General features: G+C 38.7%; 1 protein-coding gene across 1 annotated transcript in view; it reads left to right on the top strand.

Annotated features, from left to right (window-relative positions):
• LOC136949126 (neurexin-3a-like) overlaps positions 1–19,435 on the top strand; it is a 168,129-nt gene extending 148,694 nt beyond the window's left edge. Inside the window, exons 15-16 of the mRNA XM_067243334.1 lie at positions 9,813–9,891; positions 19,096–19,435. Of these exons, the coding sequence (XP_067099435.1) occupies positions 9,813–9,891; positions 19,096–19,400 (384 nt within the window). The 3' untranslated portion in view covers positions 19,401–19,435. The remainder of the gene's footprint in view (positions 1–9,812; positions 9,892–19,095) is intronic.
• Positions 19,436–23,902: the final 4,467 nt, after the last annotated feature.

The raw sequence follows: 23,902 nt of genomic DNA, 5'->3' as shown, positions 1-23,902 counted from the left end.
CAATATGTATGGTATATGGATGGACCGCTAAGGTGGTGATAGACTCGAGCACACTTTGGAGAGGAGATGGGGTCCGTGCCTTCATCATGCACAGTAAAAAGGTTACAATGTTGATGTACCGGGCAGTAAAAACAAACAAGTGCTCCAACATTCGGTAACATTTAGGCTTTGAGAAAGAAAAACCATCAAATTTTTGTGATATCAGAATATGTCAACATTCTACACTGAAATGTATTTTTTTGTTACAGGTAGTAGTTGTTCTGAAAATAACTAACATAGGAAAACAATGCTGGTGGTCAACCAGGCAAAATGAATAACAATGCAGATTTTACAGTCTCAATATGATCACATTTATTCATCCCTAAACTGAAATGAAATGGGATTTGACCTTTGTTGATGTGGGGTCAGCAGATTTGTGTACAGTGTGCGTGTGTGTATGGGTGTGTTTTCAGAGGACTTGTGCACGTGTGTATCTCTTACCAACAAGCTGCTATGTTGTTGTCACCAAGACAACAGCCGAAAGAAAACCTGCCTCAACCTTGGATCCCATGTAGTAGCATAATACTGTGGACATTTACATTTACATTTAGCAGACGCTCTTATCCAGAGCGACTTACAGCAAGTACAGGGACATTCCCCCGAGGCAAGTAGGGTGAAGTGCCTTGCCCAAGGACACAACGTCAGTTGGCATGACCGGGAATCGAACTGGCGACCTTCGGATTACTAGCCCGACTCCCTCACCGCTCAGCCACCTGACTCCGGACAGTACTGTGGAGACAGCATTTGATTACACTTCCAAGGAGACACTTCAATTGTCTTCCAAGAACCCGTGTTCTGCCATGTCAACTTAACACGGCACACAGCTATTTCCTATATGTTCAACAGATTCGAATGGCAGTAAGCTATCCTGTCCTCCTCTGCCCCCCCCACACACACCTTTTACATTTACATTTAGTAATTTAGCAGACGCTCTTATCCAGAGCGACTTACAGTAAGTACAGGGGCATGAGTTTTTTTTTACTCTCGTCTTTCAGAAATATAGCAGGAGCAACCTCCTCTGACGACATTGACCAGCCTCCACTGGCAAACATACACCCACACACAATCAGTACACACAGATGCACACCAGGTTTTAAAACAGTCCAATACCCCAACCCCCGTTCTACCTCTCTTAAACCCTTGTGTCAGCAAGAACAAACACCAACAACCTCCGATATCAAATGGAATATATTGCTCCTAAGGGGTGTCGGAAATCATATTACACGGTGGCAGGTCCGTAAGGATGGGCGAGGGTTGTGGAGGGGACCGATAGGTTTCATCCTCTGCTGAGGAGACATGGAGGATGAGGACTCTTTACTACACAGAAGGGCACATGCCTTAACCTCTCGAGAGTCTGCTAGGCGATTAACTCTGAGCCAACCAGAGCTAACATGACAGGATGATAAGAAAGGGTCAGGTTCAGAAAAAAAGGGGTAAAAAAAAAGCATTTGCAAGCACTGAGAATTTTTTCCAAATTTTCTTTAAAAAAAAATGTTTGCTAGGTAAAAAAAAAGCAGTGGAGCTACGTCAGCCAAAAACCTCATACCTTTATCTTTAGGAATGATACCGTAGGAAAGATAAATTCATTCATTTCATTAGAATTTTGCTCCGCTTCATTTTCTACAGTTATTTTCTGCTGGCTGCTGAGTAAGTTCCAGAACTTTTCCAGAAATCCACAGAAGCTGTACAGTACATTAGCATAAGATACAGGAGGTCAGTACCTGCTGTAGTATCAAAATACATTCTTATGGACCTGTGACTTAGGAAGTGCATTTCTCATAAACACGCACATGCTGACGCTACAGCTCAGCATGGATTAAAAGGAAGTTATGTGCTCTAAGGCTTGGCTTGTTAGTCAGTTAGTGAAATGTAGAAACCAGGGGAAATCAGAAGTCATATGAATATCTCACTTCATCTGAAATGCTCCCTCCTAACTTTCTCTTTGTCTCTCTCCCTCTTCCTCTCTCTTGCTCTCTCTCTCTCTCTCTCTCTCTCTCTCTCTCTCTCTCTCTCTCTCTCTCTCTCTCTCTCTCTCTCAGATATGAATCTTTAATTGAATAAGTCCAGCTGTTGCTCTCTAAGACCAGCACTTGACATTGTAGAGCTTCTCTCTCACACACACACACACACACAAATACACACACTGTCCTACACTCCACCTTGTGGTTTTGTGGCAGAAAAGTGATTCAAGACGATGTCCAGCCAGTCTAATTTCATTTTAGACAGAAAGACGAATGTGCCGTGTTTTGAAGGAACCTCCTGGGGTGCATTTCAGTGTAAAAAAAAAAGTTATCTTTTATTTGTGCTCTGTGATGTGGAAAGTGAAAGCCCCATAATGGAATCCATAATAAAGCATGTGCAATCTGTGCTGACGGAAAATGGGTTGAAGCAAATTAGGAGTGGACATAATAAGTGAAAGCCCTTTTATTAAGCATCTCTGTTATGACAAGTAAAATAACTAAACATCACAAAGGATATTCAAGCATTCATTTGACCCATAATCACATTTCCAGTCCAATCCCCCAAAACGCATCAAATTCAGTATTGAGTTGCCCTATTGAACTCCAGCTTTTCATACAGAGACAGGACTTACTTCTGAATAGAATTCACATTTTCTGATATTGATCTTGCATCGCTATAAACCGAACACTCATCCTCTACCCGCACCAGCTAGAATCGTTTCCCGTATGCCAGGGGTCAAGATGTGATCCCTCCATCGAACTACAGGAGTATGAATGTGCCAACAATGCATGAGCACACCAAGCACACAAATAAGTTTGCTCATCATTTCAATTAGATTTCATTGCAATCCCAAGGTACCATACTGATAATAGAATGGAAAATATGACTTAGGATTGCTGGGCATGAATGTTAATGGTGCGGCCGCTTTGACAGATTTAAATAAACCAAACGGTAGATATTGTATGACAGTTTGAATTGATAAGCTGTCCACAAACTGTTTTGCTGTTGTATGATAGCAACAACTACAGCTCTAGCCTCTTGAAGTCTATGAATTGAAGTTAGCTCAGGTATCAGTTTGAGGCCCAACACTTGCTGATAAAAATATCCAAATGAGTTACCAATAACATAAATTTTTTTACTCAGAAAATATTGTGTCTATTCTCATATATAAAAGACTAAATCCCCTCAGTTGAGTTAGAATGCTATAAGGAAAAGCAAAGACACTTAGGCAGAGCATAATATTGACTCACAAATCAAAAGATTTGAACATGACTCATTGTTTCAGACAAAGAGGCCCAACAAGGATCATTCTACAGGAGAAATCCTTGTCCTTTATCCGAGGAGTTCCATAGAAATTTAATTTCATCAAGAGTACACACACACAGCCTATTTATACTTGACCGAGGGTCATTGTTTAAAGCCCCAAACTGTACTTTGAACTGTAGTGCATCTATTGAGAAAATAGTAATACTAATAATACTGATACTTAACATGACTCATCCATGATATCTACAGTTTAGTGTTAAGTACAGTATTTCAGTTCCCATTCAGGCTAAACACATCACCGTGGCTGTAAACTCTAATATATAGAAAACAGAGACTGGGGACATTGGCATCAGATGAGGAGCAATGTGATATGGTAGGCCTTGTATCAGATATGGAGATCAAGACAGGAGCTTAGTCTTTATTGAAGGGGCCCTGGCCACGTGCCATTGACTGGGTCTGTAATACAAGTCTCCCCTCCGTTATTGTGTCATGAGTCCAGATTGAACATGATAAGAGCTTTCCCCAGAGCTCCCATCGAGAGCGAGGAGGTAATCGTGGTTGATTGTCAGAAAATGGAGTGGGATAGGGATTCAGGTTTAATGTCTGCTGATGTATGTGTGTGTGTGCGTGTTAGTGGAAGAGGTGTGTGTGTGTGTGTCGACAGGAAACTGTGTGTCTTGAAAATGAGTGTATTTCATGTTTTATGTTGATGCGTTTTGGGTTTGCTACCTTGTACTGCAGATGTGCACATGCAGTTTGCGTAAGCATCCCAATCTCAGTGGCTGGAGAAACTCAGCTCTACTTTCCTTATAATGGTGGCAAATAGACATAGAGGCCAATCTGAAGAAACTGACAACCTTTCCATTTCAATTGCCGGTCCAGCTGCATGTTCTCAAATTGATGGCATTTAAAAACTTGCGCCTGTGTACAAACACGACACAGAGACATGCCGGAGAACTTGGGGGTAGAGTGTTTTTGTGAGTGTCAGCGTTTTGCCTTGGTGGCGGCGTAATCGATGAAGACCTGTGAGTACCGGGGCGTGAGAACAAACGAGGGAGTCTGTGTTTCCACTGTAAATCAGGCCACTGGCAACTCAACTGTACATCTACATGATGTACGCCCCGCAGTGCCACAATGATGAATGGGCTGCTGCAGGTTGAGCTGAGCTGGGCTGGAATGGGATTCACACAGTTGGAGAAATGAGTTTGGCTTCAGGACATCAAGAAATTGCAGCCATCCAATGCAGTGTGGAAATTAGTTCATTTCCTGTTTACCCAAAATTCTCTACTTTAAAAATTACGACTTTTTGGTAAGTATGATATTGCGTATGAGGTGGATATCATAGCCGATTCCCCAAAATCTCTGCAGGAAGATTTCATCACAAGATATTTGCCAGTAAAGACTTAGACTTGAAGCCTAGTCTAAGACTCCAAATCCTAATAATGGAAATGGAAATAAAAGTCCATATCGTACCATTCATAACCGTTCAGTCAGCACGTGTGTGGGAGTAAGTGTTCATTTTGTTCCCTTTTTTCAGATGACTCACCTACTGTTCAACAAAATCCCATTAACAAAATGACTAAGCAAAGGCTAACATCACAGGTCAGACTGACATTTACAGGCTTGTAGAAATGGCAGAGCCTGCTCCGTTATAGTTTCATAGGCAAAAGTGCTTCTCTTTCTATTCCTTGAGATGAATTAGTGCTGAAAGCCACAAAGTCAACGACGCAAAGACTCTTCCCCTGTCTTTTGGAGAAGTGCATAATTGCATGTTTAGGACGATGGTGTTGTCAGCTTAATAATGGGTTTTCTCTGGTAATGGGTTTAAGGCTTTCTTTCTGGTTATTCATGGCAGTATTCCGTCTAATTGTAATTGTACCGTCTCACACCAGTGGAGCTGTCTGACCCCTATTCAATTACTCATGTAGAGTTAAGCCAACAGAGAGTAGCCTTAGTTATCTTAATGGCTGATGGGCAATCAGCAGAGTTTTTTTTGGCACGGTAGCGTTGTTTTAGAACTTCTCAAACTGCCCTGTTGGCTTTCTGTTATCTTACGTCACCATTTGATTTGTTTTGTGGTGTTTGCTAAGAAATTGATTGTCCTAAGAGGTTGCTCAATGCAGGTAGACCTACCTGGTTTATTAAGGGCCTCGTTTAAGAGGGCCGGCCTTAATTCAAAACAGAAAAAATGATGTATGTAGCCACCTGAAAGGAAGAGCGCGAGACAGATTTATTCAGACGGTTATGTGACTTCATTAGAATATTCTTATGAGAATTTGCTGGTTTTATGTGATTTGACAGTTCAGCCTGTCATTGAAGGTAGAGACTTTTTTTAATCTTCCACCCCACTAGCCCTTGGTTCCAGGCCCCTGCTAGACACAGTGGCGAGACATACACCACTTACTTTTGAGTGTCAAAACACACACCTATCAAATGGCACAAAGAGGAGTAGCATGTCATTGGCTCAGCTACACACACACACACACACACACTCAAACGTTACACAACCTTGTCCAAAGCATATTTCCTCCCCTGGTAGAGAATACATGGGGTTGAATTATGCATGCATAAGCAGCAGGCAGGCATGTGCTCAGACTTATCCGTGACTAAAATCCTCACCGCAGCATTTTGTTCATGATTAGCTAACCCAAAGTCAATCAAAGTCAGTGCAAACTTGTTAATATATTTCAAAACAGTTTTGATCATATCTGATAAATGTTTTTCTTTTGGCAAATAACCTCAACTATGCCCCTTGGTCTCTGATGGAAGAGGGGTAAACTGAACAGTGTTTTAATATTAATCAAATATGCTGGGATTTGGATTTTTTTTTAAATTTAAATTAGAGCAATTATGGATAAAGTGAAGCCAAATTAAGATGAATTGCATATAACATTGCAAGTGGACTAAATCAATTACAAACGTGATATTAAAGGTTTTTAAAGTGTCATACTACCATGGTTATTGTAGTTCCCATGTGCCAGAACATTTTATTTTTCACATCGCCATGAAATGAGGTCAACATGGTGGCCAAAGAGGAATAGGTTTCCTGTAGTATGAGGAGTCCGGCGTCAAGACAGGTACCCTATCCACATAGCATTAGCTATTAATGTAAGTAACTTTATGAAAGAAAGTTTGTCTTAAGCTTTTAAATTCAAGTTGGACTATCACCGGTCTTCACTTGTTGGTTGCAAAAGACCAAATGTGATGCCTTTGTAAGACAAAGTAATTTGAAAATACATTTGATATACTACATGTGCACAGTTTACATTCTGTAAAACACAAACAATACTAAAAACATTCCTAAAATGTGGCCTGTAAAATGATACTAAACAGGGTTTTAGAAGCTGTTCAGAATATTATTTACAGGGACACAACTTTTACTGATAAGTTCTGAGTCTTAATCAGTTCACATTCGTCTTCACTGTTGAGACCACTCCTCATGGTATGTTTTAGAAGGTGGGAAGACAGCCTTTTTGGAAAAGTAGTTTCCACAAGAGGAAGTTTTGTGAGAAAGGGGTTCAATTATTCAGATATCTGCCAATATAGTCCTAAACAAACAATTAGACCACACCTGGAACCTTACTTATCGACATATTACTACCAATTTAACAGGAGGTTACACAATGAGGTGTAAACATCAAGCATCAAGTCTTTAGCATACAATAGCAACCTACACTCTTTGAAACATTGTTTTTCTTACTATATGTTACCCTTGAAGTTAACTGTGTTCTCCATTTTGTCCCTTGAATGTCATGCACTTCTGAACAATATACTCACCAATATACTCCAAAGCACTCAATGTTTCAGTCCACCCGTGTTGAACATTAGACATAGGCAAGTGTCTTTGTCAATGTCATTAGCTACAACAAATTCTACATGCAATTTAGTAATTTTTTTTTTTTTTTTTATTCTCCTGTGTTAGTCACCCTCAAGGTTGCCAGAACATCTAACAGGCTTCCTCTTTCTTTTGGCTTTGCAACTTCTCTCTTTCTCTCTCTCTCCTTCTCACTCCATCTCCCTTTCCTCTCTCTCTCTGTTTCTTTCTCTCTCTCTCAATCTCTCTTTCTATATTTCTCTCTCGTCCCTCTCCTCTCGCCCTGCTCCTGCTTTTACCCGGTGGGATACTAATATTCCCTGGCACGGATAGCAGCGGCTGTCAGTTAGCAAACCGGCCAGCCGAGGTAAATATCCTGCATTGATTAGGCAGATTTGCATAGGCACAGGAGGCCTTGAGAACAGGGTGCTATGCAAATACTGACAGGAATGTAAAAAAAAAAAAAAAGCATCCAGGACAGAGAACCCTTGAAATATCCCCAATATTGTCTTGCTTTCTTTTCTTTTCCTTTTTCTCTCTCTCTCTCTCTCTCTCTCTCTCTCTCTCTCTCTCTCTCTCTCTCTCTCTCTCTCTCTCTCTCTCTCTCTCTCTCTCTCTCTCTCTCTCTCTCTCTCTCTCTCTCTCTCTCTCTCTCTCTCTCTCTCTCTCTCTCTCTCTCTCTCTCTCTCTCTCTCTCTCTCTCTCTCTCTCTCTCTCTCAATTAGCAGCCAGTGTATTTTTAGTGCTGGATTCACTTTATACATGATAAATGAAACAATTCTTGCAACTGTCTCACATTTCCACTGACACTGACCTGTGCTGCTACTAGCCTAGTATTCTGGGAGTGCCACCCCAAACTCCCACAGGAGAGCTATTACTAAAGTCATCCATTTCTGATGTCAAAAAATGCTCACACTCAGACTCATTTTCTAGATAATCTAAATGAAGGGAAAATATTTTGTTGGATTTGGTTACCAGGCTGACCCCTTGAGGTCATATCGCCCGAAAGATTCAAAGAATACATATCTGAACAGGATTAAGCTTGTTCAATATGAAGTTTCTCTCGCTTTAAGGCAATGGTTTGAGTGAATGGAATGATTACGTAAGAGATGGATTAGAGTTTGTGCTTGGGTGTGTATTGTGTGTTTGTGTGCACAGTGCATGTTTGTGAGCATGGCTGTGTAGTATGTAAGTGTGTGTTTGCCTGCATTGAATTAGTATGTTTGCTACTGAATAAGGCTGTGTGGATATGTGTTTGTGTGAATGCTGACACATACAAAAATAGACTGGACTGCAAAAGCATGGGAGGATTCACTTACACTTCAAGATAAGAAGAGTCATTTTACACACACTGACTATATTGATTTTGGATTTGCCCTTGTGCTTTAAAAATAAATATACAATGCGGAATGGGACTATGGAACGCAACTTTAGGGTTGTTTAGAGGATAAAATATTGTCATTCTCATCCATTTGGTTTCAAAATTGAAGATAATTTCAAATTTTTCTCTGGGAATCAGTCAATTACTCCTCTCATTGCTTTTGCTTTTTGCATCTGTGATCTACCCCCTCTCAGTCCAGCCAAGAGTCTTTTTCCACGCTAAATATAAATTCTATGAATAATTCCATATTTATAGAGAGACGATTTTACAGAGCATGGTCCTTGCTTACTCATCTTAAGGTATTTGGATTTTGATCCCATATAAACAGTTTTCGAAGTGTGTGTGTTTGTAATAGGGCAACATTAGTTTCCTGTAACAAACACGTCTATGCAGCTTTGTACAGTTTAGCAGGCTACATTTTAGACACAAGTCCTTGCATGGAGGCTGAGCCAGTGCCCTTCTTGACTATGTCCCCACTCCAACCACGGCCCACAGCTTCATGCAGCACGCAGAGAGTTTGGCTTCTGGTCTTGTTTTATCGCCACGTCAGCCCCAGTCATATTTACAGTGCAGTTGAGCTGTCCAGGGCCTGACGACTCCATTACTCCCTCTGATATTTATAATTTCATAAAGCTGCTCTATGACAACGTTTATTTTACCCAATCCCCCCTGCACCACCCCCCCCCTTCTAATCTGCTCCTAATAAAGACATGCCAAGCACCAGGGGTGAAAAACGAGTGCACCCTGGTGCCTAGTCCCGATGGAAGTAGGAAGCGAAAGGATAAATCAGGGAGCCGGGCTGACAGAGGTGCACAGATTGTCAATGATAGCCCCCGTTCCGATCAAGCCCCTGCCCCTCAATACCTATGATCTATAGTAATGAAAATCCATGCAAACTATTGAATGGAGAAGATGGAGGTGGCAATGTTGAAATATTGGACGTCAGATGAACGGGGAAATATTATTTGTGGGGGCGGGAGGACTGATGAAGACTTTGTGAACCACAGACCAAAGTTTTTCCATTAGATGAATGCAATGAGCAAAGAAGGGTTTCCCGCCCAATTCAGAACTATCGTTCAATCCAATATTTTCTCTTTGTTGTAAACCTTTGACAGTGACATGGAGAGATGAAAAATGTGTACCATTGATATTTTCCTCAATCCTAACTTTTGTTTCAGAAAAAAGGTGAGACATTGACAGAATCTGTCTTTTGTGTTGTGTTTTTGTGTTTGTCTCCGTTCTGTCTCTTTGTTCCTGTTTTGTCTGGTTTTGTTATTGTTTTGTCTGCGTTTCTGTCTACTTGGATGTATTTGTTTTTTTTCTGTGTGCCTTGTCTTATTTCGGAAGCAGACAACAGATGACACTGGGACGTCAGCCGAGTGTTCAAGCGATGACGAGGACCTGGAGGAATGCGACTCAGGCCATGCAGGTGGGCTAGGTTAGTTTTCCTCTGCTTGCTGTCATCTGCTCTCAATTCATACACACATGAGGATTATGGTATTCTAAAAGCATCGCACCCCCATGGCCACACAAAGTGTAACTTATAGTTATCTATATACCAATTGCTGTGTATAAGTACAGTAAGTTACAGTTGAGCATGTTGATTTGTATCAAACAATCAAACTATAGAATGTCCGATTTACAGATACAGTTAACACATAGTTTTACAAGCTACACTTGCCCATGGGGTCTTTCCGAAGTGGTTAACATGGTCAACAATGCCCATACTAATTTTGTTTGCCATGCATTGGCTCAGTAAAAAAACACTTTAAGATAAAAGTAAAAAATTAGTATGGAGATATACTGTACCATGTTCTCTGCATAGATGCTTCAAAATGTATCATATTGTGTTTGAGTCCAATGTTCATGCTATGTGGTTCAGTACTGACTTGCATTTTGATACATGATACATTTTGAGATTATCTCCTTGAAATAGCTTTCAGCAAAATTACAGTGTGATATGTAGAAGAAATTTAAGTAGTTTTTTTGGTTTCATTTTCATTTGTGTTTCTCCATATTTCGAGGCTTGCCTGTTGAAACATTTAATAGAGAACAGATATCATCGAATTTCTGTGTACAAATTTTTGTTTTGTTTTTTTATAGTTTTGCTTCAAGGTGAACATGTTATTCTGCTGTCTTTTCCAACCCGAATATGAAAAATAGAATATTTTGACAGCGTTGAGGTCCAAATCATCGATAACTCTGGGCTTTTTGGGAGAACTTGGGAGTCACCTTGCATTTCATGGGTACAAAAGTCTTCTGTTGGTTGTCTGTCATGTGACTGTATGGGAAATATCAATTTTCATTTTAGCTAGTTTATCAATATGCTACAAAAGTAACCAGTTTGTCCATAAAAACATAATCATAGCCTTGTAGTTTACATAAACAATTTCAGACCAATCAAACTGGGTGTTGTTGCCATTGCTTCTTTGTTACATTCAGCACTGGTCCATAACATGCATTTGCATCCATATTATCCTTAAAATTACATTCAAATTGTGAATGCAGTTGTTGATGATATTTCTATATGAGACAGACACATTTATTATTGAGCTTTCAAAAACAATTAAATTATATCTAAGTGTCTGTGCTGCGGTCATTCCAGACTGTAACTCGTACAAGATGTTTATGAGGATGTCAATCAATTCCACTGATTAATAGCTGATTAATAATCCGAGCAGTTCCACAGCAGATATAATTACAGTGTGGAACTTTAAAATAAGTTAATTAAAATGACGCGATGATACATGGCACTGGTAGGGTATACTGAAGATCCAGAATATCCAGAATGCTATATATACAATACAAAATAGGTATTTTAAAGAAAGTGGACAAAAAGAAAATAGTGAAATTGTTTAAAATAGCCTCTACTAGACTGGTACCAAGGGCCTTGAGAGTAATGAAAATATATGTCACAGACACATGACAGACAGCTGAAATACTGCAAGTTTCATACTGCTTAGACAATTGTGTCATCAGGACCATCTGACTGTGCTCTGAAGGTTACTCCCAAGATATTCCAAAGTGTATGTGAGAGATAGCAGTGTAAAAGGGTTCAGCTCTGCTCCGTACCGTAGACCCAGAGCACCACAGGATTTCTGAGGACAGATATGGACAGGGCCCCAGTCATCCAATCATATGTTTACACAGAAATTCACATCATTCTAACCCCGACATCAGTTGACGTGGACAGCTGCATGCAACGTGGTTCAATATTTTCATTTTTGTTGGGGTCACTATTTTGTTTTGTTTTTCTGTGACGCGTGAAGTTATTTATTTTCATTATATTTTTCACATTCTCATTGCTTTTCTGTATGTTTTCGGTATCTTACGTTTTTGTCCCTTTTTGAGTCGGTGGTATAATCTATTTCCCAAGTCTCCAAAATACAACATTCCTGTTGTCTGGCCTCATCATGTGCAGCATGAATTTTTGGTGGTTGAAATTTACTTCAAGCTTTTGTGCCATGAGACCTCTACTGAAGCATTTCCATTAATAATTATCCAAACAAATAAAAGGCAACAAAATCTTTTCTTGCCATCAACTTTTAGGCAATGTTTTATATTTGACCAAAGAAAGTTGTGTACAAAGAATGATCTATTTAAAGCCCCTTTCCCACCATTATTTCCTTTACAAACCTTTCCCCCTTACCCTCTGTCCGAGCCTTTCTGCATTGAGTATAATTTAATGCAGATGGCATAAAAAGAATTTTATTGCCACAAAGTATATCTGTGTTTCATTTTGTTACAAAGTATCATTTGTGGCATGTATTTGCAATTAGCTGCTACCTCAATCCATCCACATCCTGGTGACCTTCATTGCATGGGCATTGAATGACTCCTTAGTGTGCTTTTGATTCTTGACTCAACCTGCATTTACACCAACTGGGCTGGGTTGTCAATCATTCTTACATTTAGCTCTATCAGTGCGGTCACAAACAACATCCTCTCTTTTGCCAACCATCTGTACTCTGTTTGTCTGTTTGTCGCCAACATGATCCTGTAAAACTGTCTAATATCCCTTTGTCCTTAGAGGAATTCCATAAAATGGTGCCAAGATGGCAAACAAATGATGTGTGTCTACCAAAAGACTTTCATTTAGTAAAAATAGGAAATAGAGAGATTGTCATCTTGTGTTAAACAGCAATGTTGTGGTCATATCAATATATTCTAAATGTATTAACCTGCTTTAAGGTATAATTGATAAGATATAGGCTGCTCATACCCTTAATATGTGTTGTTTTCATGAAAATGTGCAATGATAACATCTTAAACTATCTTTTCAAATGTGCAGATAAAGTGTTTTTCACATATCAATTATTTATTTATAAATTAAAATTTACCTGTAAAAGGTAGCCTAATCCGTAATATAACTAAAATCAACATAATTCAGCCAGTAATGCAATTACTTTTTAGGCTCTGACAACTGTAAGTGTTTCAGACAAGAAGTCAAACTTGTTCCAGTTTTAAAGTTCACTCTGTCTCCAGAGGGCTTATTACTGTACCTAGGCAGGGCTTCCATATGTCCAACTGCCTAATGGCTTTTATAGACTGTACTGAAGAGGCTGTTTAGCTGGCCAATCTGTTCACCATACTGTTTTTTATCTGAACCACAGGCCAACAGTCTGAGGTGTTAGACTGTCATGTTGAAACGTATAAAGTTAATGATAACCTTGTTGTATAGTGCTACAAAACTAGTTTATGTATTTTAGTTTTTGTATACTCCCACACATAGTTGAAAACTTACACTCATATCACACTTAAGATACAGAATTTAGTTAGAGACCCCAGGGAATACAGAATCAGGGAATACAGAATCAATTATGACATTGGTATGATATGATGTTAACAAAAATAGCTAGGAGCAGTGTGGATCTTTACCATAATCGTTAAGTGAATATCAATTCACCACAGGCATTTCAAGTGTGAACTTTGCAATCATGAACAAACAACCATTTGGATATGGATATTTTCTTTTGCAACATCTTTGATAAAATTGTGTTCATACACCATCATAATGTACATTAAATAATACAATTATATAATTATATAATAGAATTAACCAAATATATCACATGTATCATTACTAGCTGAGGATGACCATAACATGACCTCAAATTACTTATCATTTGCCTAAAGGAAATGTAAAAGTCATATCATGGATTGAGATCAGATATAAAATGCTTGCACAACTAACACAGGCCTGCAAAATATAAAACATATTCTGAACCTTGAACCCCATGCTGCCCAATATCAGTATTCTGGTGGTAGTCAGTAGATAGAGTTTAGTGTAGAACTGCTTGTGATTTTCAATACACCTGTCTTTTGATGGGAAGCTTCAGGTTTACTTACCATGCCCTGAAGTATAATAGCCAGGGCGTAAGTCCTATTATAGAAATGGTACTTGAGACCCGCTGCACATTGGCAAGATCATAGTTTTACAAAAGGTTTGGAGAACATGCAGGGAACTATACTCTAGACAGTCTGCCCAGGAATGTACATTTGCTTGAATTCAAAAACAATTTAGCCAATTGCCTATATTACTGAGAATACTGGGTGATTGAACATAGTTAAACCTAGCGTCTCTTTTCCTGGAAAAGAGGTTATAGTCTGCACCAAGCTGGAAAGGTTATGGACAAACCAATTCACACACCCTATGAAAGGTGAAATATGTCAACACATTCCCTGCTTCTTCCAATGTCTGTAACATGGTCTGTTTTTACAAGATAAGGGCCGCTGTATCTGTCTTCAGAATGGTTGGCAGCCATTTGCTTGACACTATCTGCCTTTGAGAAGAAGTTTGACCCTGGAGTCTGTGTAAATGTTACTTATGATATTCCACATGTTTATAGCACTATGATATCAGCCCAATTGAGTGGCGTCTCACTACCATAATGCTGAAAAGGATTGACGTGATACACTCACAGAGAAGAATAGAAACATGCAGTGTTTTTGCTTGTTCTTCTCTAAAAACACAAATAAAAACCTATCAAGCCTTTAAGTCTGCATGCTATTGCACACCTATTCTTAATTATTTTGTCGAAATTGGTTTTTAATATATGTTTGATTAACGTTAATTATAACGTACAATATTAAAAAACAAAACAATACAATCACATAGATATCTAAAGTAATCTTTTGCTAAGCAGCTATTATAGTTACACATTACAGTTATACATTTGCATGCATTGGAAGGCATCGAAAGGTTACAAATGCTCTGCTTTGTTTCTATAGGGAAGTTATTGGTAAGTGCATAACACCTGATCTAATAATTTAGGTTATTTTTAATTGTTTGAAACATTTGAAGAAACAAAGCATTTAACAAGCCTCATGCCTGATTAATAGTTTCTAAGTAATAATTATTTGGTTGATTTACTAACTTTCTTACACAACCAAACTCTAAAGCCATAACCCTTCTTGTGGAATTCCTCTGTGTTTATATTTATGTCTAGAGAAAACTAAAGGCAGTGGGTATGAGCCTTCATCTTTAAAGGTGTTAATAGGATATTTGTATCGACACTACATACCATGCCAATGTAGATTGTGGTCAAAACTCCATAGTTATTAGATAACTGTATGAATTATTATTATCCTTAATATTATTATACACAACCACCCCATGCCTATCCTCAGCCCCACTGCCCTTGGTTTAACAACCTCCTATTCCTCTAATAAAGGTCAACATCCATGTCTTCCCTTACCCAAGCTTGCTGTATTGTTTTTTTATTTGATTTCTACTTTCCCTAAATGCAACTTACTTTAAGCATGCATCAACATCTTGCAGTACAAAAAAAAACAGATGAACCCATTCTCAGCCAATATCTTCTCTCTTTCTCTCTCTGACGTACACCCAGGCTGCACGCCACAGTGTTCATGTTCTAAGACTAACATTAACAGATATATTTGTCATCAAAATCACATGACAGAGGAGACAGTCTTCTCCCGACAGAAGACTGCTCCTCTTGACTGTGTCTGTTTCTAGTGTGTGCATCTGGTTGTAGTGTGTGAAAATTTAAATGGCTTTGTTCTTCCATCTTATTGACATTTTTCATTTGGTAGTTTTTATCAGGTCATTTTTGTATTGGTATTATCCAATTGATCTATGACATTTTGGTTGTTTTAATTATTTTCCGAATTATCAAGTATGTTTAGTTTGGATCACTTCTAATTAGATGGGAATATTTGAATCACAGTTAAATACCTTTTTTGAAGTTATAATTTTTCACTTTTTGGTGGATCTGGAACTACTTTAGTGGATGAACAGTGCGTTTGAGACCACTGCTTCATAAATAAAATCTTTAGATAAAGAATCATATAAAAGTTTATTTTGAATCACTGAACTGCACTAAACCACAGACATCTGCAGTATTCCAAAAGACAATCTCAAGCCCAGAAGTGGTTCCCGATCTGTCTGATATCTTTTGTTTTATAGATTATTATTATTATATATATTTTTTTTAGCTATTTTAATTTAACAATTGAATTTTTAATGAGTGACTGATTATAAGAGAAGATAAAAAGAACTGCATGGCTAAGAAGTTGCAGTTTAGGGTTTGTCAGACTTGTCAGTGTTAGAGTTCTGTTCTTTTCTGTAGATGGGCATGTATATGCTCATTGTTTGTATATCCCCATCCCTTCCTTACAGCCAAAAGCTCTAATGCCGCCCGACCGCTTCGTACTGCCTTTACATGGACATGGCAACTGACTTACACTACCACCCTCACCATCCTCATTTCCTATGTAGTATGTTCATAGGCCCCACGCTCTTTCACTCCCCCCTCCCCCTCTCCAGCAATGTTGAAATATGTACAGTCATCCATTCATTCTAAACTAAAGATCAACTGACAAATTAAGCAAAAATCTCAAATGAATAGAATGTAGATATTTATTGAGAAGTCTATCAAAGCGAAAAACGTATAGTACAGTTTTTTGTAAAAACTGGATTATTTATCAGAGAAAAAAAAACAAAACAGAATTATGGTGAAGTTTATTTTTCATGTTATGTGGTGTGGATGTATGTGTTGTTGCCTCCCTGTACCATCCTGTCTAAAGAGAAATTAAACAAAATTGAAAATTGCTAAAATGATTTTCTAACAATACAAGCGACTTATCCAAGAGCATTCTTACACAACTTTCTTTTGTACATTTTTTCTTCATGCCAAAATCATGCGGGCAATTTGTTGATGTAAGTTGAAAAAAGATCATTTGGTATGCTATCTTTATTAAATACACTTTTAGACAGTTGTTATGATGTATTTTAATATATTTATGTTTTGTATTAAATGTGCTTTTTTAGATTAATTAATCATATTTTCCTAGATATAGTTGTGCTCTTAGTTTGTGAATGTATATTGTAATGTTGGCCATAACGTGAGTGATACTAATAACTAGTAGTATTTTGCCTTGATTGTATTTCTTATGATTTCAAATTTGCATCAGTAAGTAATTCACTAGCATTGTGCTTTATACACAAACCTTAATGGCAGTGGATTTTGGCAGTGACAATGACACCATGAACTTATTACCTATGAACACCAGACACTGAATAGACAACATGCACGGAATCCAAACATGATGTTAGGCTTATCTTTTCCTTATTTATTAAGGATCACTACATATGTCTTCCTCATGCAGACACAACATAATTTATGGACACACTCAATTGCTATTGTCTAAAATTAGCTTTGTCATCTTTCCAACTCTCCCACAAGTGCCTACAAGATCTGAGGATTTGCAAGTCTAATTCCAACCTCCTGGTACCCAGAACTACTCTAATCACTACATAAGCTCTTTATTGCTCCTGTGTTTTTTGTATGCTTTTAATGAGCTACTTAGTTTGAAGTATGGACAAATGTTGCCAGGGTAAAAATTATGTATCTGATTTGCTGTAGAGCTATTTCATGTACTGTAATCTTCCCAGTATGTTGAAAGGCAGAGTACATTTAAGAATAGGAAATTACAAAAAGAGAGGAATAAGGAAACTAATAGAGTATAATTAAGTAAGTTCCCTTTCTTTCACATCTGTTTCCTCTTATTTGTTGATAGTTACAGGGACAGTTTGACACAAGATCAAACATGCATGTTTTTCCTCCTACCTGTAATACTATTTATCCATGTAGATAGTTTTCTTGTGAATTTTGGAGATATCCAATACATCTTAAAAAAAATGCTATTTGGGGACAGTTCCAGACACAACTGCATAGACACCTGAGTAAGAGGTGGTACTCACACTGGTCAAAGTTGAATTAATCTATCAAGGGCTACTTTCTGGTGTCATTGCTCTGCCTGTGTTGAACTGCCATTCTGGAAGATGTATAGAGACATTCAAAAGGTGAGAGGTAGAGGACAGCTGGGGAGCCAGGTGCTGACACTAGAGTGTTCAAAAGCATAATATACCTCCTTAAATATTTTGGTCCAAAACAGTTTGGGTTTGGGTTTGAGATCAGCAGTAAGCGGCTGAGTATCAATGTTGCAGTTATCTTTTGAATGTTTTATTTTATTTTGAGTAAATAAGTATTATATTACTGATTAATCAAGAAAAATCAAGGCGGGATGTACCAGTAGTTGCAATACATGGTAAAGTCAAATAAATAATAAAATGTCAATAATCTGAACAATTTTGCAACTTGATTTAAATGTTATTATACCACCGTGGCACCTTTTTTACACTACTGATTTGTCCCTTGTTTATTTAGCTGCTTGGAAACTGTTCAAAAAATGTGTTTGATTCTTACTAGTTTCTGGCTCACCCTTGCACTCCCCTTAGCCTTTTGATGCACTTAAGCTTTACTCTTTAGTTTGTTTTTTATGATTTCTGTTTGTTATATTGGTTTATGTTCTGTTATGTTAAGCAAGTGTGCTTTTATTATACTTTTTTGCTAATGTCTAGTGATATATTTTTTGGGCACATAATTTCCTAGATTAAGTATTTGTCATGTTACAGTACCCTTGATGTTCGCTAATATGTATTCTTGTCTGTTTCCAACCCTAGGAGGTGAATTAGTGTTCCCTATACTTGTAGAGGACCCGTTAGCCCACCCCTCTGTAGCTCCTCGTACACCCTTCATCCCCGTCCCCCCAACCCTCCGCCCACTCCTCACCATTAATGAGACCACCAAAGAGTCCCTGTCCAAGGCCACTGAGGCGGGGGTACCTTGCTTGTCGGACCGAGGCAGCGATGATTGTGATGATGATGATGATGGCTTGGTGATATCGGGGTATGGCTCTGGGGAAGCGTTTGACTCTAACCTGCCCCCTACTGATGATGAAGATTTTTACACCACCTTCTCCTTGGTAACAGATAAGACCTTGTCCACATCGACCTTTGAAGGTGACTACAAAGCTCACGCACCCAAGTGGGACACCAAGAACTTTAGACCTAACAAACCCTCCGCCTCCGATCGCGGTAGGACTACCACTTCTGCGGCACCGCCGCTAGCCCCCGACCAGAGCCGCACCACTGCCGCCGCCTCCACCGCAACCCTCCACCATGTGCCCGCCGGCAAAATGAATAACCGCGAGCTAAAACCCCAGCCAGACCTAGTGTTGCTCCCGTTGCCCACGTCCTATGAGGTAGACAGCACCAAGCAGAGGGGCTCACTAATAACCTCCCCCATGTTCCGTAATGTACCCACAGCACTCCCCACCCAGCCGGGCGTCAGGCGAGTCCCAGGACCCTCGGAAGTGGTCCGCGAGTCTAGCAGCACCACCGGGATGGTCGTCGGGATAGTGGCGGCCGCCGCTCTGTGCATCCTCATCCTCCTGTACGCCATGTATAAGTACAGGAATAGGGACGAGGGGTCCTACCAAGTGGACGAGAGCAGAAACTACATCACCAATTCAGCCGTGCAGAGCAACGGTGCTGTCATGAAGGACAAACAGCAGTGCTCGAAAGGCGGCAACAAGAAACAGAAAAACAAGGATAAGGAGTATTACGTGTGAGTGTGAGACGTTTTTTTTTTGCGAGATATAGTGAGAGAGAGAGATGGGAAAAGAGCGAACATTTATTTCATGGTTTCCTTAACTAGGAGCTACGACGAAAGATGGTATGAAATGGAACTTGAATCTCATTCTGTGCTGATTGGTTGAACTTATGACTTGTACTGTAATATAAAGCACACTTACTATTGTAAGCATACAGAGAAGGTAAATAGCAAATTTAGTGACCTTGCTCTTCTATCTGGTCCGAGATGTTATCAGTGTAGAAATACTTCACGGCTACATCATTATCCTAAGTGACTTTTAGAGCTATGTGATCCTTGGCGTAAAAAAAAAAATATATATATATATCTTGTTTTCTTTTTGTAAAACTGTACAAATGGAAACTGTCAATAATCTTGACCATTTTCAGCATGGAAGCAACATGTAGTGCTTAACAAGAGTGGGTCAGGATTCAGGATCATTGTGAAGTTGACAGAAAATAAGGACTCTTGCCATGAGAATATGACAAATTTGTATCGTTTATACATTCAAAAAATGTGGTGTCTTATAATTTTTTTGCTCTACGCAAAAAAAAGAAAACAACTACTCTGTGTATCTACTGAAACCAAGTGAGAAAGTCACTGAGGACAGATCTCTTAGGCTCTTGTAGCTCTGTCCTCTGATCTCAACACTATTACTCTCATCATGTGATGGACAGAATGACTCTAAAACATTGGATTGTGGTGAGAAGTGGTCGGTTTTTCTTGACTCGGTAAAAAGCACCTGATTGTAAAATGCATGCCATCCTAATGCTACAGTACAGTACAGTACTGTACCGTAAAAGTACAATAAATGGCGTTAGCTTGAACAGTCCGAGGCCAAAAGGTTCTTCATCATCAGAACTATACACCTCTTGATTTTGTTTTCCTCAAAAATGTCAAAGAAAATTGTATTCCTTACAAAAAGGTATATTATTGATTTGCAGCCAGTGCTGGTTGTATCTTTTGCAACCTTCTGTGTGTTGGTTCATTGCCTCTTGTTTTATTTTCTATGGAGCTGTCCAAAAGAGGGCAGATGCAGTACTATAACACTGTTAACAGATGTCTATACAGAAATAAATCTAATGTGAAAAGTGTGAACTATATCTGTTTTCACAGTCAACTGTATCACACAACAAAATTTGTTTACATATTTTATTACATACTAGCTGTTGTTCTTTGTAGGTAGAATTGTACATATACCATTACAGCTGTAATTTTTTAGTACTTCTATTGTACAGACTGATCATATGGTTTATCAGTGTATTTCATGGAGAAAAAAAATATATAAATGTTAGGTGACATGGAGAGACTTTAAGATGTGGAGAATATACACATATTTTGCAAAGAAAGGAGAAAATCTATTGTCAGGATCGAGATCTTATCCTAGATGTTTCTAAATTTGCATGAATATTTGACAAGTTGTAAGCTCTCAATCAAATCCAATATGACCGTGTACTAAGGCTGACTTGTGATCAGTTTACTTAATTAAGTGTTCTTTCTACTTTGAGGAGAACAAAGGGAATACATAACAAATAGAGACTATAATGGATGGGAATGCCTGTTAAGACAACCTCATAAAACACAGTGTGATTCTTGCAAAACTGCTAGGAATGAGTACTTAACTGTACATTTTTTTCAAATCAACTTTGGTTCTCATATTTCGGCAGTCAATCATTTTTACATATTTAGTTTATGTTTACTCACCGTTTGAATCCTTTAAAAAAAAACTTTTTCCAAGATCTTTCCCCCATATTGTTTTTTATTTATTTATTTTTTAGATTCATGCTTTTTATTTCACTAATTCACTGACAATAAAATGTTCTCCCAAAAAAGATGCTGTTGTTTCTGAAACACACTTGTACTTCTGCTGGGCCCCATCTGAGCACCTGATAGGCTGATTTTGGCTCACCAGAGTGTTGCTTCTCCTTATTACCATCTTGCTCCATTCTCCAAATGATGTGTTTTGTAATGCTTTTATGTTGAAATATGCTTTATGTAATTTCTCACTTACATGTCTAACTTTACACAGAAATCCGATTCCTCGCACCAGTCTGTGATGAGGGTGAAAGTACTTTTACTGTAAATCAAAGGCTTTCCCCCCCAACCATACCGTACTTTTCATGCATCCTTCCACCACAACACCAGCAACCATCGTAGCGTCAAGCACTGCTTTTACCCTCAAACAGCTCAAGTCTTTTACTGCTTGGTTTTACTACCAGCCCAAACACAGATCGACGCGGGGGACTTGTGATTTACACGTGAATCCTGACGTCAGCATTACCTCCTGACAGTGAGAAATATCACACACCCTCTATGGGATTCGGGTGACAGCTCTGCCCTTTGCTGTCTGTTTGTTAATGGTGGCTCCCAGAGAGCTCTGAAGATCATTCTCATTCTCCTGTGGCAGCCAAAGCTGCAATCTTTAATGACTCGCTGAGTTACATGTACTCATAAAGTAATTGTAAAGCACAAATTTGTTTAGGATGACACAAAATGGTATGATTTGTATTTGTCATTTGTTCATTTTTACAGTAACTTCTGTAGTGTTAACCATGTATGGGGATGTGGATGTTAAAGACAGCACTGACCATGAGACACATTTTAGGATAAAAACAAACAAACTGAAACTGTAGTTTCCATAGGTTGGTATAATTCAACTGTTTGAATGTAAAAGTTTGGATTTCCTTTTTGTTTGTATATCTAATTTCCTCTCAAGTCAGTTCTGCAACTTAAACCTAAGTTTGATAAGCTTAGGCTGTTGCACTCCGCATCAGCTCCCATCTCTGCAAACAAACATTCTCTCTAAACCACTTCCAAAGTACCTGATTGCTGCATATGACGGTAAATACAGAGTTTGCTAAGGCTGTCCAGTCCTACCAAGCCGCTCCCGGCCTTAAGCGAACTCTCCCCAATAAGTGCCCATACCATTCATTTACAGCCTCACAGAATTACCTTCCAGATTGGCTGCATTGATCGGAAACTGCTGCAGTTCCTTCCAGGTGATGAAGCAGAGCAAGGCAACCTTAATTGAACTTGCTGAGTCCACAATCTACACACAGGTGGGTTTTCTATTCTGCAAAGAGAAGAGGAAGATGTATGTTGTCATGTAATGTTGTCATAACTTTGTAAATTGTTTATTATTTAGAAAATAGACTTGATTGACAAATACTCAGTTGCGTCCCCTAATGCTGAGACAAGGCTGCCCTCAAGTTTTTTATCGTTTTTTTTTTCATTTTGTTTTTTTGCTCAAAGCTTTTTATTAAAAAAAGATTGCAGCCATATTAAATAATCATCCAACATCAGGAACCATTATTAATAGAAATAAATGATATAGCAAAATATAGATAAACAGAGTTTATGAGATATATATATCATAATGCGTATCTGTTGGACAAATGATTTCCATCTGTTCTACATGTTGAAAATGAAATATAGCGGTGGGCTGAAATTGAGTTTGAGAGATTGGGTCGCTCCCTTTGTTTCTTCAAATCCAGCCGAGAGTGAGCATCAGAGATTTCTCTTCTCGGGTCCCAGAGGTGCTTCTCCAAATGACATGTCATATTCAGTAGGTACACACCGCTCTCTGATGTTAACATGAAAGCCAGTTACGATTAACAGCTTCCCAATTCCCACTGTTTAAGACGGAGACAATTCAGGTGTGCAGGAGTGCATATGTGAAAAGGGGAGAGGGAAATTGCCTGGGATCCATCAGGAATGATGCCATTAGTCACAGCCTGAGCTGGATAGTTGTTTTTTTCTTCTTCCTCCCAAGCCTGCTGTAAAGATAGAAACTTATTTTCACAAGCTGAGCTAATGCTGTTAAAGTGAGCTGTTGGAGTTTGGTGACATCATGTTTCTATTGGAGTGCTGTCACATCCACATCTGTGATCTATATCTTCAGATTTCACAGTCCTCTCTACGTTTTTTTCCACCACCGACTACAAAGGACATTATGCAGTGTGGCACTTAGGGAAGTTGCCCTTCTATGCCACTGTTTGGAAGCTTTGAGAATGTATGGAAGTTATTGCAGAAATTATTTTGATTATTATGAAGAATGAATGTAGGGGAAGCTAAAAAGTGCCTTTGTCAGTCTTCCACAAAGACAAAAAATTACACCTGTCGAATATGACAATTTTAATGAATTGATAGCACCCAAACATGCATACTATTCATTTCCAGTCTCTAAACCTTCACTTGTTTGAATACACTTGACAGCTGTTAAAGGAAGTGAATGAGTTTTCATCCTGCAGGGTTCACACCTCGGTCAGACACGTTTGTGAAGCAGTTATTATGTATTAATTTCACAAAATGGCTGCACCTTTCTGGTTTATCTTGGTATACCACAGAAATAGTCTATAAAACAGGCCACATTTTAGAGCTCTCTCTCTATTCACTGCACTTTCCCTCTAAAGCTGTCATGTTCTGCTTCAATGATATTAAATATTTTTTTTGAAATCTCCACAATACAGGGTCTCTAGTTAT

This window comes from Osmerus mordax, chromosome 9 (assembly GCF_038355195.1).
Source record: "Osmerus mordax isolate fOsmMor3 chromosome 9, fOsmMor3.pri, whole genome shotgun sequence".
NCBI classification, from domain to species: domain Eukaryota; kingdom Metazoa; phylum Chordata; class Actinopteri; order Osmeriformes; family Osmeridae; genus Osmerus; species Osmerus mordax.
Note: the sequence above shows the minus strand (reverse complement) of the source record. Positions and strands in the feature narration are given on the sequence as shown.